This window comes from Dermacentor variabilis, chromosome 9 (assembly GCF_050947875.1).
Source record: "Dermacentor variabilis isolate Ectoservices chromosome 9, ASM5094787v1, whole genome shotgun sequence".
Taxonomy (NCBI): Eukaryota; Metazoa; Arthropoda; class Arachnida; order Ixodida; family Ixodidae; genus Dermacentor; species Dermacentor variabilis.
In genome coordinates this window covers 66,460,930-66,476,807 of record NC_134576.1, presented here as the reverse complement: position 1 = coordinate 66,476,807, position 15,878 = coordinate 66,460,930, and the positions used below count along the sequence as shown (strand labels likewise).

Here is a 15,878-nt window from a genome sequence, read left to right as displayed (position 1 = left end):
GCGCGCATCGTGCACTATGCTCTGCTTTTGTCTGCCTCAGTGTTCGTGTAGCGCTGACTTATGCCGCTAGTCGGATGTTCGCGTGCACCGCGCGCAAAATTATGCACTGCGCAAAACGAGACCACTCGCGCGCAACGCCGTCAGTAACAGTCCGCCGCGCCGCAAAAAACAAAAAAAAACAGGAGGAAACGAATGAAGACAGGGCCCGTGACGTATACGCCATGCGATCATCGAGCTTCGGTATGGGAGAACGCAGGGAAGGAATTTCCCTTGCAGAGACTAGACGGAGAAAGTGGACAGAGTGTCTCTCTTGGCAGTGGCGCTCGCCATCTAAATCTACGGTTTCTTGGCACTGGAATATTATTCTCTCGGCTATAATTGAACCCATTTGACATTTTTTGCGGAAAAGCACTTCTTAGAGGACACGTAACAAATTCCACTGTATAAAACTGACGCGTCATAAATGGACAATCCTCTGCGATGCCAGATCAGTGCTACAGGCGCTAAAATGTTTTTTAAAGAAAAGACAATATTACCTGCGGTTACGTTCAACCTGCAGGGGCTGGCAATCTACGGGGAAGCGACAGTCCCCAGCCCGTCGGCGCCACTATGTCTACTGCGGCAACTCACTTTGTAAGGACGACAATACGACAGTCTCCAGCCCATCGGCGCAACCATGTCTAGGCGCTGTCGGTGGACCAAGTATTGTTAGTGCGTTCACCGTCACCGTCACGGTCTGTTTGGAGCAAAGGACCACCTGGAAGATGTTTTGCGGTGCCGTCTCAAGGGTCTTAGTAGTCGTGAGTCAATGGACAGACACGGCGGCAACAGCCGGTGGAGTCAACACTGGGATAAAGAGGCGCCTGCTCGGGGCGGGACCCGTGTCTGCGGGGAACATCTCACCTCGGCAAGGTTAGTGCAACCTGTGCGAAAGTGAGTGTGCAAGCCCTCCCCATCAAAGGCACGTTGGTTACGATGACTTTGGGCGCTCGGAATTTGTCGACGGTTGAACGGCTGTTTTCCCTCACCTAGGGATCTATGGAGGACAGAGTGTTTATAAGCAGCCGTGGCGCAGCTGCTGAGTGTGCATTCTCTTTCAGTCATGCTGGACTGATGGACTTTAACATTATAATGTAGTTACTGCAAATAAATCCCATATTCCTTGTTTTCGATGAGAACAAGTCCCTCCTTTCAATAACGTCCTCAGCGTGAATGAGTTGGACGACGGCGTGGGCCAGCTACCATCTATTTCATGCCCGATCCGAACCATTACAACTGGCTGACAGTGGTGAGACTGACTTTGCGACGTGGTCCTGTGTCTGCGGTGAGTGTTTGGTTCTTGCTTTGTCTCTCTAGGCTTTATTTTGTGGGGGTTCCGTTTAGAACAGTAAGGAAACTAGATTGTTGATTGATAGCTAGGTTGTATTTACCTAGGTAGGTTTAGCGAGCAGGATCAAGGCAGTAAAGCAGCAATCATGGAGTTAAGGACACTGCTGAGAGAGGAATTGTTGATTGTTGGTGTGGAACTAGGCCTTGAGGTACTCAAGGAAACGCTAAACTCGCAATTATTGCAGCTAATTTCCGAACAGGCCAGTAAGGAGGACATTGAAATTGGGTTACAACTTTTAGGAAAAGCGAAGAACGGGAAAGATAAGAACGGGACAGAGAGAAACGCGAGAAAGATCGCTAGTTAAGAAAAATGCAACTTGAACTTTAAAGCAAACAATTGTTGTCTCAAGGAAGTGAAGGGGCTCTGGGACGATCATGTGAGGCAGAATCATACCGCATGAACAGGCTGTTAAAGCCATTTGAGGTCGGGAACGACATATGCTTGTTCCTAGGGAATTTTGAAAATATTTGCGAGAAGATGAACTTCGGTTCGAGTACATGGCTACAGCGGTTGTCGTCTATGTTGCCGAGTGAGGCTGCGGAAGTAATTGTCAGACTCAGTGCACAGGATGCATATGATTATGCGCAAGTTAAGGCTAGCCTTTTGAGAAAGTACCGCCTTTCAGCCGAAGCTTTTCGGCAGAGGTTTAGAAGCACAGGCAAGAAGGATAGCGAGGGATATCAGGAGTTTGCGTATACCTTGAAGGCCAACCTCGTCGAATGGTTGAAAACCTCGGAAGCGCACAAGAGCAGAGTTATGATTGTTGAGTGTATGTGTCTAGCGCAGTTTTAAAAAGCATCCCACAAACGGTGAAGCGGTGGGTGCAAGACAAAGGAAATATAAACACTGTGGAAAGGGCGGCTGAATTAGCCGAAAAGTACGCAACGAATGTACGCAACGCGTAGGAAGCTGAACACCGAGGACGGAAATTGGGACGGTTGAAATGGACCGCGGAAACCATTGACGTTCGAAAAGGTTCGCAGACTAGGCGATCGGAGCCTGTAGACGGGGAGGAAAATCCCTCAGAAAAGAGTGAGGAGAAATCAAATGGGCAATCCCCCCATACAAAAAGAACAGAAAGGAAAGTTAGAATCTGTTACACCGATCCGCTGCTATACGTTCCACAAACTCGGACATATCGCGGTAAATTGCGGGAAGCCTAGCGTAGTTTTCACCAACGGGGATGAAAAAGACGAGGATATGTAACCTTTTAAGCCCATATCTTCATGACCTGCAAGTTAATAGCAAACCATGCCGGGTGCTGCAAGACAGTGCCGCCAATTTGAACATTGTCCATCTATCTTGCGTGATGGTAGAAGGCTTCACTGGAGAAGTAGCATGGATCAAACAGGATATAGAAGAACAGAGCGTGTGTCTGCTGATGGCCAAAGTCAAAATCAGCGGACCGTTCGGGGAGCTCGTGACCGATGCTGTAGTTTCCAAATGTTTGTCGCTGCAGTACCCTTACATTTTTTCGAATTGGTCTGATCAGTTACTGCGTGACAGATAGCTTAAACTGTGAGGGCGTAGTACAGGCGTTGACGAGAGGCCGAGCTCGTAAAATCGCGTCGCTTTCAGCTGAAATTGCAAAAGGTGCTCCAGCAGAAGTAGTAAAAGAGGTAACTTCAATAACCTAATCCGAGCTAGGCTCGAGGGACGAAAAAACGGTTGAGGGATCCCTTCGAGCTGACGAGCTCAATGAGAGCGGATCACTAAGGTGTCAAAGTTCACGCCTGCAGGACGAGCCAGCTGACGCACTCGCAAGCGAGACAGGGTTCTTGCTATAGCCGGCCTCAAAGAACTTTGATGAGCTCTTACGTGTGGACAGAGAGTCACTGGCAGCTGAGCAAAAGAATGATGACAGCTTAGCTAAATTGCATCACACAGCTAAAGAAGGCATTGCTAGGCGCAACATGACAATACAAGACAGAGGAGGATTGTTGTATCGGCACTACAGAGACCGAAGGGGTAGGATTCTATGTCAGTTAGTCGTACCTACTAACTACAGGGAGGAGCTTTTGAGTCTCTATCATGGAAATGGGTTGTCTGGCTACCTAGGCATAAAGAAATTGAAAGAAAGGTAGCTTATGGAATACTGCTAGCCTGGCTGTTTCAAAGGCGTAGAAAAGTTTGTAAGATCATGCGACGCCGGCTATCGCTCGGGAAAACCAGGAGAAACCTGGAAAACTCCACTAAAGGTGGTGCCCTTAATTTCAGAGCCTTTCAGACGACTTGTAATAGACACGATAGGGCCTCTAACAAAGACAAAGTCGGGTTACAGGTACTTGTTTACTATTCCGTGTCCGACTACAAAGTTTCCAGAAGCAGTCCGTCTGAAAGAGCTCAGCTTCACCGAAGTAGTAGACGTCCTTTTGACAACATTCGCACGAGTTGGGTTTCCAGCCGAAATTCAGGTGGATCAAGGGTTAGTATTCACCAGCACACTGACTTCCACATTCTTACAAAAGTGCGGGGCAAAGTTGATACAGAGTTCCGTCTATCACCCTCAGTCAAATAGTGTAGAGAGGTAGCGTTCTGTGCTTAATTAAGTGAGTTTTGCGGGCGGTCTAATACATGCACAAGAAGGACTGGGAGAATTGCCTTCCGGCCACTTTGCTTGCATTGCGAACGGTTCCTCGTGAGGCTACAGGGTTCTCGCCTGCAGAACTAGTGTATGGGAGGACACTCCGTTCTTTACTGATGATGTTAAGAGAGATGTGGGAGGAAAGAGGACAGAGTCCAACAGTGGTAGAGCACATGCTAAATCTGCTGGAAAGGCGAAGTGCAACCCAAGAACTAGTCAAAAAGAACATGAGAGTAGCTCAAAAAACGCCAAGTTCTATTAAGACAAGAATGCCAGGCTTCGTACGCTTAACACCGGAGACCAGGTAATGATCCTCAAGCCTTCAAGAAAGAACAAGCCCGAAGTTCCCTGGGACGGACCCGTTAAAGTGTTGCACAAACTTTCATATACTAACTATGCTCTGAAAAATGCCCGGTCGCAGGAAGGAGGGGACGATATAGCACTGCAATTTGATGAAGCTGTACGTAGAGCGGATCGGAGTCGTTAGCTGTACCATCAAAGAGCAGGATGACACTAGTACCGAGTTTAACGATTATAAGGCGACCTCCAACTCTGAAAGCAGCCTGGAAGAAGTGGTAAAACATTCGATAAGCTCACAAGCCCTCAGAGTCGAGCAGCTAGATGAGCTAAAGGGGATGTTAGCGGCATACGTCGAAAGGTTCAGCGATCGGCCAGGTATAACCTAAAGAACTCCCTATGAAATAGACCTGACATCAGCCAACCCATAAGGTAAGGGAGACACCCTGTAAGGGTGTCTCCATGACAGAGAGAAATTATGGAAGCAGAGATACAGCGCATGCCGCAGTTGGGAGTTATTGAGTCCGCTGAGAGTGACTACACGTCACCGATAATACTTCGTCCTTGTATTGATTAAAGGAAGGCAAATGCCATCACTAAGGATCAGGTGTACTCAACACTCAACATAGAGGAACGCATTCAAAGAGTTAGTGCTGCTAAATACATTTCAACTATAGATCTCGTGCGGGGATACTGGCAAATTCCCCTTTCAGAAAGTGCCAGACGCTATGCCGCATTTATCTCACCTGTAGGCACCCTCTCGCCCTCAGCTTCGAGCTGAAGAACGCGCCATTTAGCTTCTCTAAGTTAATGGATATTGTCCTAAAAGACTTGCAGGAGTTCGCCTTGCCATATCTTGATGATGTCGCAATTTTTTCGGACAGCTGGGAACAGCACGTACCGCACGTTAAACAGGTGTTCTCCCTGTTGAGGGAAGGCGGCTTAACGATGAAGGCGCAAAAGTGTAGGTTTGGCTTTTCGCAGGTTAATTATCAGGGCCATGTTATCGGCAAGGGCACGAGACGGCCGGCCAAGCTGAAAACAGCTGCGATTGAACAATTTTCCCAACCACCCGCGAAAAGAGACATTTGTTCATTTTTGGGACTTGTGGGGTACTATCAAAGGTACATTCCGAATTACTCGCAAATGGCAAGGCATTTAACGGACGCCCACCGAAAGGGAGCACCAAATCTCGTGCACTGGGATAAGGACAAAGAGAACGCTTTCAAAAATTTGAGAATGATATCGGTTTCTCGTCCTGTACTTGGCGCTCCGGACTACGCAAATGATTTCATAGTTCAGTGCAACGCAAGCGACAGGGGTATGGGTGTGGTACTTAGTCAGGTCGGCGACGATAATGAGGAACATCCTATTCTCTATGTCAGCCGTAAACTAACTGCAAGAGCGGAATCCTACAGCGCTTCAGAGAAGGAACGTGCTTGTTTAGTTTGGGCAGCCCAAAAGTTCTGTTACTTGTATGGAGCGAGGTTCATCTTTGAGGCCAACCACTTTCCTCTGACGTGGTTCAATCAAAGGTCACTTATAATGGCCGCTTGCTCCGACGGAGCCTGACTCTCTAAGAGCTAAACTTCTCCGTTAAATGTAAGAAGGGAAGTTTGCATATCAATTCGGATGGTTTGAGTAAGCTAATTTGAATTCGGCGTTTAAGGATCCCACCTAAATTTCGAGGTTATTGTTGATTTTGTTCAGCCTAGAAGATCCCCTCTCATTTAGCAGGACTCCCTCCATGATTGCTCAATTTCTCAGCTCGAAATTCCTTCAATAATGGGCGTAGTGAAATTCAGCATTTGTTGTTTCTGCATTTGTGTTTCCTTTGAAGCCTAGCGGGTCTACAGTGAGATCCAAGATACCTCATCTCGGCGCAGAGCCATGTTGTGGGGTTCGCTTTGCAATCGCCATTCCTTGTTGGATGTTTTGGGGCAGTGTCATCATTTCGCAGCTGGTCGCTGCAAGCCAAGGCATCCCCCCATTGCCACCAGCCATTCTCTTCGTCGCCAGCGGTTATCAGCACTGCCATTCGAGATTTCCCCGGCCGTGGAGGAGCTGTTACGTTCGACCTGCAGGAGCTGGCGATCTTCGGGGAAGCGACAGTCCCCAACCGAACGGCGCAACCATGTATGCTGCGGCGACTCGCTTTGAAAGGACGAAAATACGACAGTCCCCAGCCCATCGGCGCCACCATGTCTAGGCGCAGTCGGCGGACCGAGTATTGTTAGTCTGTTCGCCGTCACCGTCACTGTCTGTTTGGAGCAGGGGAGCACCTGGAAGGTGTTTTGCCGTGCCGTCTCACGGATCTTAGAAGTGATCAGTCAATTCTGGTATAAAGCAGGACCCGTGTCTGGAAGAACCATCTAGCCTCGGTGTGGTTAGTGAAGCCTGTGTCGAAGTGAGTGTGTAAACCCTCCTCCTCAAAGGCGGGTCGGTTACAATGACTTTGGACGCTCCAAATCGGTCGACGGTTGAACGGCCGTTTTCCCTCACCTGAAATCTAGGAAGAACAGAGTGTTTATAAGCAGCCGTGGCGCCGCTGCTGAGTGTGCAGTCTCTTTCAGTCAAGCTGGGCTGATGAACTGTAACGTTCTCATGTGGTTACTGTAAATAAAGTCCATATTCTTCGTTCTCCTGGAGAACAAGTCCCTCCTTTGCCGTCGTCCAACTCATCCACGTCCTCAGCGTGGATGACGGCATGGGCCAGCTACCATCAATTTCATACGGTACGCCAACCATTACACTGATCGTGCTGGAAATCGCCGAACTTCATCACAGTGCCCAATTAGGTGACCACGTGATCGCTTTTCAATGGGTGCCTAGTCGTTGTGGCGTTTTTGACAATGACCTTGCTGACAATGAGGCATGATCGGCATACTCTTCCTCTGATTAAGTACGGATTGCCTACTCAAAACCTGACACCAATTCTATGATCAAGGCACTCATGTAGGACCTTACAAAGGCATACAGAGCCCTCGATGACAACATCCACAGACACCTACATATGATCGGTTTAGACGGTAAATTCCGTTTGCCCCTAAAGGGAACGCCGAGCAAAACTTCATTGCTACACAGGATTCGGCCATTTCTATATAATTGCATTAGCAACAATGTGGGCACTCGAGGCGCATTCCTGCCATCATCGTCGCCTCGAAGTTCTGTATATATTCGAAGGACGATAAATCAATCCGCGCGTCGTATGCTAAATGTGCGAATGAAAGCGTGAGACAGGTAGCCGACGATGGGAGCATAATCTCGCTTACGCAAACGAGGAAAGCGGAGAGGCACCACTCTGTCTAACCATAGCGCGTCTGGCCCCCCGGGGGGAGGGGCGGGTGGCACTCCACCAGCAACTTCGTATTCCAAGGCCGCGCGCGCATTATCTTGAAAGCGATATGCGCAGTACAGGTGTATCGACGGCACCGACGGCTCATAGCTTCAAGGCCGCTGTGTTAGCGTTGAAGCGATGGACAGCACGAAGGTCACTTCGCTCACTGCTTCTGCCACGCTTCCTCATGGCAGCGTTTTGACAGCGAGTCTCCGCGGTCCTCGAGTGTGACATGTTCATGTTTACTTGCGCGCGCTAACACCGTGCTTGTTGATTTAATTATTAAGCGAATGTTTGGAAGATTGCGCGTCCGGTAAACCTACTTTCTTAGTTCGTATGGCAGCCTACTAATTTGCTATCGCAACTGATGCGTTATATTCGGTGTTGCGCTTCCAGAATTCGCGCAAGGCACTGCGCTGGGCTTCAAAACGAGCTTCACGCTGTAGAGGAGTTCCTAATCTACGGCGTCTTGCCTGATACACCCGCGTTGTTGTAACCCGCCTAGCACGTTTCTCGGGAGCCTCCTGGGCACGCGAAGCCCACACTTTTTCCCGGACTTCCTCAGCTTGCACCCGGCGATTAGCGATGACTTCAGTGTCAGTTGGCTCGCGGTCGGCCTGCCGCCGTTTGCGTTGCTGCTCCGTCCGTTTCGGTCGGCGCTCGGCTGCTCGATCACGAGACGAACCCGGTACTTCCATAGCCCTCACACAACCGGTAGCAACTCTCAGAGGAGGTTAACCCAGTGCGCCTCCGCCTACCTTCCCTCTTCGCGGCGCTTCGCCTGGTTTCTCCATCCCTCCTTCGCTCAACGTTAACTACACTTTCCTCTAGATGGTGTTAGCTTGCCTCGCGCTATAGCACTTGCTCGTACTTTCTCGGGACATGATTCTCTTCTCCTCCAGGCGCCTTCCTACTTCGCCGCTTCAACCTCACATTCACAGATTACACTAGCTGGCCAGTTACGCTTGCGCGTAAAAGGTGCATCAGAGGGAAATGGTAATGCAATGTTGTCCGGTCGTGGGCAGTACTTGGGCTTATTGAGCTCGTACAAGTGGCAAGACCAAAGAATGTTGTCTGCATCTCTCTTTATATTCGTCCACGTGAACCAATGCAGATGCTTATTATAGTTTCACCAGAAACCGTCAGGAAAACCAGAGTGGGAACTCAGAACTGTCATGGTGTATGCCGAGGAGTTCCATAACGAGGGTCTCCTCCGCAGCGAACCTTCCATTGGTAAACTTTGAATGTGCACATCGTTCTCGTGGTTTCGTCACCTTTAACACTTCATGGGAAACTTCGACCGGTGAGGTCGAATGGCCAGGCTCTTTGTCATCTTTGCAAAATCATTAATGAAAGCCCTGACGTTACCTGCTAGTCCAAGGAAAACACGCAGCGGATGAAGTCGTAAGTGGGGAGATGCGCTGTAGAAACTACCGATTGCCACTTATGGCAGCACCGTTAGGCACACTATATATAAAAATGATAACCTTCGGCTGAAACAACTCCCTCATTTTTTTTTCATTTATCGCCCAATCAGCGCTGCTGAGAGCGTCTGAGGGATTTGTCAGGTGTTCGGAGTTCTTCTCATATGTCGAATACACCATGATTTTATCGATGTAAAGATTTCAAATTATTCCCGCGTATATGGCTTTTGAACACTGTTTATCATTTTCTGGAACCATGTGGGGTGAGTTATTGCAGCCAAAGCTGGTTCGTTATATTTATGTATATTGACCTGTGTAGTTGTTTCTATTTTTCCGGTGACCGCTTCTCTGCGGCTAAGAAATGTTAAACTTTTCGTTTAGTGGAAGAAGCGCGCGCATGACTTGCAATTTACGCAAATGTTATCGTTCATTCGATCTGTTGCGTATCTCCACGACGAACCATGCATTATATGATCGCATGCATGAGACGAATTGCGTTGTAGTTTCTGGAAACCACACGGGCACCAGCGATTTCACTCGATCCTTCGATGAGTGCTGCGTAAAAGCCGACGCGCTTGAGCCGCTGATCAGATTCCGACGATCGCCGACTATGTTCGCCGCTATCGTTGAGCTTGAAGTGTAACCTCCCTTTTTGGGCACAGGTTCGCCCAATGAAAGTCAGTTTCCTTGTTCACAGTTTTGCGGCTATGTTCTTGAATGTCACTACCACTTGACAGTATCGAATGGCGTTACCAAGGCGTAAAACATTTTAGCCTCCTTTGACTTGCCAGAAGCCTTTACACAAGCCTCAGCGAAAAGAGAGGTTACAGGCCCTGGTTTCGTTGATAATTTCGTGGACATGTGACATTAGCAACGGAATAAGTCAGTCTGCTTTTTGGCCTACCTGTGATCGGTGCAGGGAATTAAGAGCAAGAGTGATTGACACTGGCGCGGAACGTCTTCGCATTTTATCCTTCAACGAATGCTTCTCTCGCGACACATTGCGGGCTTTGCATTTCATTATAGTTTTGCCCCGTAGTTCAAATGGTATTTTAAACTTCGATGTAGCCTTAATATGGCCACCGATGCAATTATATAGCACTAGACACAGTTTGATAACCTCTGCCGCTGTAGTGGGCTTACGTACAGGTTCAGCAAGAGAAACTTAAGAGATGTGGCGGCCACCTGAGTGGTGACTGTCCCATGTTAGTTGAGGCTAAGTCTCAGTTTACATGGCTGGCCGAGTCAAGACCAAATCATGTTTGACTACATCGAGTACTAGAGCTTTTGTCAAGGAGTTTTTCCGTTTGCACGTGATCAATCCATCCGCCCACTTTATATACGATTGTTTCCAGTCGTCGTAACCAAACACCATAACAGAACAATCTTCGACAATGCTTAAGCCCAAAATTTCGCTGTACTCGTAGTTTACTCAAGTCATGGGCGCTTCCCTATCTGCTAAGCCCTTGAGGCCGCTCCCATTGGCTTCCACTGAATGTACGCAAGCTTAGCACTAACGGCAAAGAATATGGTGAAATGAGAGTGTGCTGGCCTGCCCACTTTTCAATTTGGTCACGTTCTTACATTTCGGTCTGTTATCTCCACTAGATGAAGTTCTGCCACCATTAGAAATACTCTCGTGATTTTGACGGGAGCAGAAATATGTCACACATTTAAGCCTGCCATCCATGGTATGCGGCGTTCATAGTTGAAGGTCGTGCTCCATGCTCTCAGCCAGTCCCATTATAAAGAGAGAGTTGAGCAACTAGTTCAACAACCTGGAGTCAACAACATGTAACAGCATTCTCTTTAAAAAAAAGAAGTTGTGCACCAGAGGGCCTGTATTGCATGTGAAGACTATAGCACTGTCCCAGCTCTCGAGCTTTATTCCTTGAGGTGTCATTAAGTTTTGCAACATACATATGCCCTAAGTACTGTGACCGTTTTGCAACGTATGGGAGTTGCAAGCTCCATATTTATGGGCCCTTCCTACAAGATATAAAATTTTCGAGTACCTGTACCTCCCAATGTATTGCCGATTTTGACACGATTTTTGACACAATTTTGACACAATATTGACACGAGGCTAGCTCAAGAGAACTCAGGTTCACGGGGTATGCCTCCTTAATTTGGCATCAATTTCGCTGAGGCCAATGCGCCCGCGGAGACTCGTGAGGGATGAAATTTTGTGACTGACATTGACAACTTCGACACAAGCCGCGGTGGCTCAGCGGCTATGGTGTTTTATGGTGTTTTACTGCTAAGCACGAAGTCGCGGGATGACATCCCCGCCGTGGTGGCCGCATTTCGCTGGGGGTGAAATGCAAAAATGTTCGTGTCTCGTGCAACGGGGTCACGTTAAAGATCGCCTGGTGGTAAAAAATATTCCGAAGTCTCCCACTACGGCGTAACTCATAATCAAACTGTGATTTTCGCACGTAAAATCCCAGAATTCAATTAAGCAATTTCGACCTTAACTTCATTTGTGAGGCTGAGCAACGTTGAATGCTCGATCGGGGTGGTTACATGGGCTTGTTGGTATGACATCTATTTTGACGTAGCGCAAGCTTAACGATAGCGACACAGAAATGCACATTTGACAAACACATATAGCGCTTTGCGCTATTCAAATTTGCATTTGCATTTTCCTTTTGTTTAGACTACTTTACAACAAAATAGTTGAATGATTTATGAGGACGAGATTTGGATTCAAAGTTCTATGCGACTGCGTAGGGGTAATTGTGACTCCTACCGAGTGATTTAGTCCGCTGTATTTATTACACTGTAATCTGTTGTAAAATTCTGCTTGTTTTATAATATTGTCCGAATTTCGGTATAGGTTATCTAAGAAATTAGACAAACAAACAGCATGTTTGTCAGAAAAAAGAACTCCTATTGAAAATACTTTCTAAAGAAATGCTACCTATCTTCACTGTATCATCGCTTATAAGCTCCTGTATCAGAGACGACAGGCCGCGTTTACAATTCTAAGGACAGGGAACCCAAATAATAGCTGCGCTTGACTCTAGAAGCCAACATCGAACTCGCGAAACAAGTTCGAGCTTAAGGCCCAATATCAGCTTCATGGAATGTAGTGTAGGTGGAGCCCTTTAGGGTTTTTTTCCCACCTTCAGTACTGTGCTTCTAGTCATTGGGCATAAAGGAAGCAAGAGTTATTCTGCAAGAGTAAGACAACCGGTTAGCTGCTACCTTGTTGATGAGACATGTTTCAACGCTCAAGCGCAAAAAGCAGTCTAACGAAACTCTGGCAACGGGTCATCACGGCGTGTAGCAGTGCTCGTTAGGCTAACAAACTTCGCTAAGCGCATCCAGTGCTCACCATCATGTCTACACTTTCAGATGATGGCAGAATGCCAATGTTGGTGCAGTGTTGCCTGCATTATGCAAGTCTATAGTAACGTATGGAAGGGAAACAGAATATACTATCAGGAAGTCTATATTGTCACGTGGTAGTGACGGTGAAGAAAGCAAAACGGTGAATGGCGAAACTAGCGTTTTATTGGGCGAACTTGTGCCCACAAAACCAAGTTACACTCAATGGACAGCAATAGGGGCGAACAGGATCGGCGGTCGTCGAAATATGATCAGTGGGTCAAGCGCGTCGGTTTTTATACATGCATCAGTCGTCTAATGTTCCTTAGTAATCGCTGGGACCCGCGTGTCTTCCACAAAGTTCTACACTATTCGTGTCGCGCATACAAGCAATCAGATTACACAAGGTTCAGTGACAGACAGTGGATGAAACCATCGATAACATTCCAGAAACTTCCGATACATGCAAAACGCGTTTTGCGCTGTGCGATAACATTTGTTAGGCGGGTAAACGTGGTCGCTCGATAAACAAGTACACGTGCCAATATGCTTACAAACTAAGGTGACACTAACGTTCAGTACTCTACGAAAGTACATGAACCTACATTTAGATGCAGTGAGAGGTGTTTCAAAGTTTCTCTACTGCATATAAAGACTGAAAGCGATTCCATCTAAAGTCCGAAGCTTCGCTTCTATTAACATTTGGACTGTTATTTATTTACATTGTACGACCTAATTGTCACTCGTCAGAGTAAGCAAGCCACCGAAACATCCCGTTGGCTTGCTCCCACTAGTTCGCAACTTCATGTGTACTGCGCAATCTTACAAATGAATTGAAAAATCTTTCCTATAGTGCACATTTGTCCACAGCTGCTGTATGCAGCACGCAACGCAAAACATTTTCCGTGCTAAGCAACTTAAGAATAGAAGGCATAAGTCACGTGATTGTACAAATACCTATCAGTACATCTCTTTTGCGTCTTTCTTTGGTTTGTATCAGTGTTTGATGCTGTGGCACGAATACTGAAAAATGTGCGTCTTAGACAAATGTAGAGATGACATTATTTGTAATAGATATAGCATAGCGTATTTGAGTGGTGCGCTTACCCATAGTCACCAAAGGGCGCGGAACTTTGGCCTCTTCTAGCATCGATTAATCTGTATTTATTACTGCGCCTCTTTCTATGACAATAGGGGTGAGCGCCATGGCCTGGTACAACAAGCGGCATAAGGACGATCCGGTCTGCACAGTACCCCTTTTCCCATGTAGAGTTACCTACTCGACAAGCACAACGCCATGGAAGGTAAGTCAGCCTGTGCTGAAGCGTTGGATTGCCTTTGACATCATGGAAGGAAGTGTTTGTAACTCAGCAATAAAGTAGCTAAATTTAACCAGTTTTAATCTATTTCCATGTTTGTCTTTTTCAGTCCTAGTGACCCTTTTATCGATGCATCTAGCCAGTAAATCATCTTGGTAAATTGTCCTCAGAAGGCTTTGGCTACGTCTAGTGCGTAGCGCCCACCATAGTCTACGAATGATAAGCAGCCACTATTAATTGCTGCTTTAAACAGAATGTCAATAGCGAGCCGTCCTGGTGCATCAAATATGCTGTTCTAGGCAAAGCACGTTAATGAAAGCTGAAACTGTTTCGGGAAATGAAGGATTGCCTTGTTTCCACAATCAGACTAGAATTACGACCACGATATGCAATTAAATGTTTATTTTAAAATATTGTAAGACGGAAGGAGCTCTAGGAAGAAATGAAGCGTAAGACAAGCAAAATTTCCAGCATGTCTTCATTACCAATTTGTGAATTTTCATTAAACATGGAGTGCTTGGGGCAGACACCTTGCGACTTTATCAAAAATATAAATAAAACAAAAGTAGGTTGGCAGCAATAAATAAGCATCACTTTCTATAAGAAAAATTCTGGATGAAAAAAATTTCATGCGACATCTGATTTATCGTAAGATATGCACATCAGTCTCAAATCTCGAATAAGATGTTAAAAGGTTGTCTATTTACAGAAAAATAATCGCTTAAGTTCTCACAGCTCTTGCGTGATGCACATAATCTTAGCTGAGCTGTATAATTACGCGCTTACTTTGCGTCTGATATGCATCTGCTTATTTCTTTAGTTCGATTTTTTTGTTGCTTGTGAAAGATGACGTTCTACAGCGCTTTCATATCTGCTTCTCTATCAAATATTAACCATTATCAGAAATTGTAATGTCCCCGCAGCTATTAAAAGTATGCCCTAATTTACTAATAGTGGCTTTCTGACATTTCCATTTGCGAAATTTTAGAGGAAGCCTTAGCTCGGGGGCTCCTATCTAAATATAAGTTGAAGGTGAAATCGTGTTTCTGAGCGATCAATACACCGGATTTTATGAAGTTTGTTACAGTTTAAAGAGAAAGCTAGGATCTAGGAACTGCAGGAACGGGACTGCTGTTCTGGAAGATTTTTGAAAAAGTTGATAATAGGAAAATATTGAAAGACTGAGCTATCAAGTTAGCCCCACAATGAAAAATGACATTATTATTCGGTAAGAGGCTCTAATTATGCATTTAAATCTGACAAAACGGATACAATACACGGCCCTTACAAATGGATTACTGATTTTGAGTAAGCTATTTGTAAAATTTATGTAAACATTCTAACGAACCCACCTTAGCTGCAGCTTATTAGACCAAACATATCTGCTTTAGATGTTCTAACGGACGCAGTTTACAGGAATGCGGCATTGTTCTTTTGCATAGTCACTGATATGTACTTTGTGCTTTTATTTTTTGCACTTACTAATTTTAGGCAATTCTTGTAAAAAATTCAGGCGCTATATTAACATTCCACTTCTTGCAATCCCTACAGTTCGTCTTTTTGGCCCCAGTGCAACAGAATTCAGAAGAAAAGGTTTGAAGGTTTATCTCATCAAGCATTTCTGCGTTTTACATACATTTGAGTTGGTAGCATTGCAGAATTGGCCCCAAGCTATAGCTTCTTTTAAGCCGAGCAATAATAATGTCATATCTGCTTAGCAGAAACCCTGTGACTCCATTAGTGCTGGATGTCAATTTCGAATTGTAACATATTCGCGGAGTTAATAATTAGGCAGTTAATTGGTAATATTTTAATTATCTACATGAAGGGTATTACGTTTCGCTGGGCAAGTAATGGCGGCATTTTCAAGCAGTTCATTTAACCGGCCATGCGATGTCCATGCGGCTTATCAAAACTGTTCGGAATAAAAACAAACGTCAGGTATGCCACCAAGCGTATGCGCTACCAACATTAGCTGTTTATGAGAGTGTCCTGGGCGAGTCGGTAGATGGATATGGTGCATTGCACATGGTAAAAGGTGGTACTTACTTCATGGCACCAGTAGCTTTGACACTGTCCTTATTAAGGGTTTTTTTCGGCTTATTATTAATCCACTGTCACTTCGCTGCTCAAATAAACGTTACCTGCCCTAGAGCCGTTCTTCTACAGAACTTGAAGGACGCTGCCGTTTGAC

At 46.1% G+C, this 15,878-nt stretch overlaps 1 protein-coding gene across 1 annotated transcript in view; it reads left to right on the top strand.

Annotated features, from left to right (window-relative positions):
- LOC142592771 (uncharacterized) overlaps positions 1–15,878 on the top strand; it is a 100,796-nt gene that overhangs the window by 82,184 nt on the left and 2,734 nt on the right. The window contains exon 10 of the mRNA XM_075704437.1: positions 13,560–13,669. Within this exon, the coding sequence (XP_075560552.1) occupies positions 13,560–13,669 (110 nt within the window). The remainder of the gene's footprint in view (positions 1–13,559; positions 13,670–15,878) is intronic.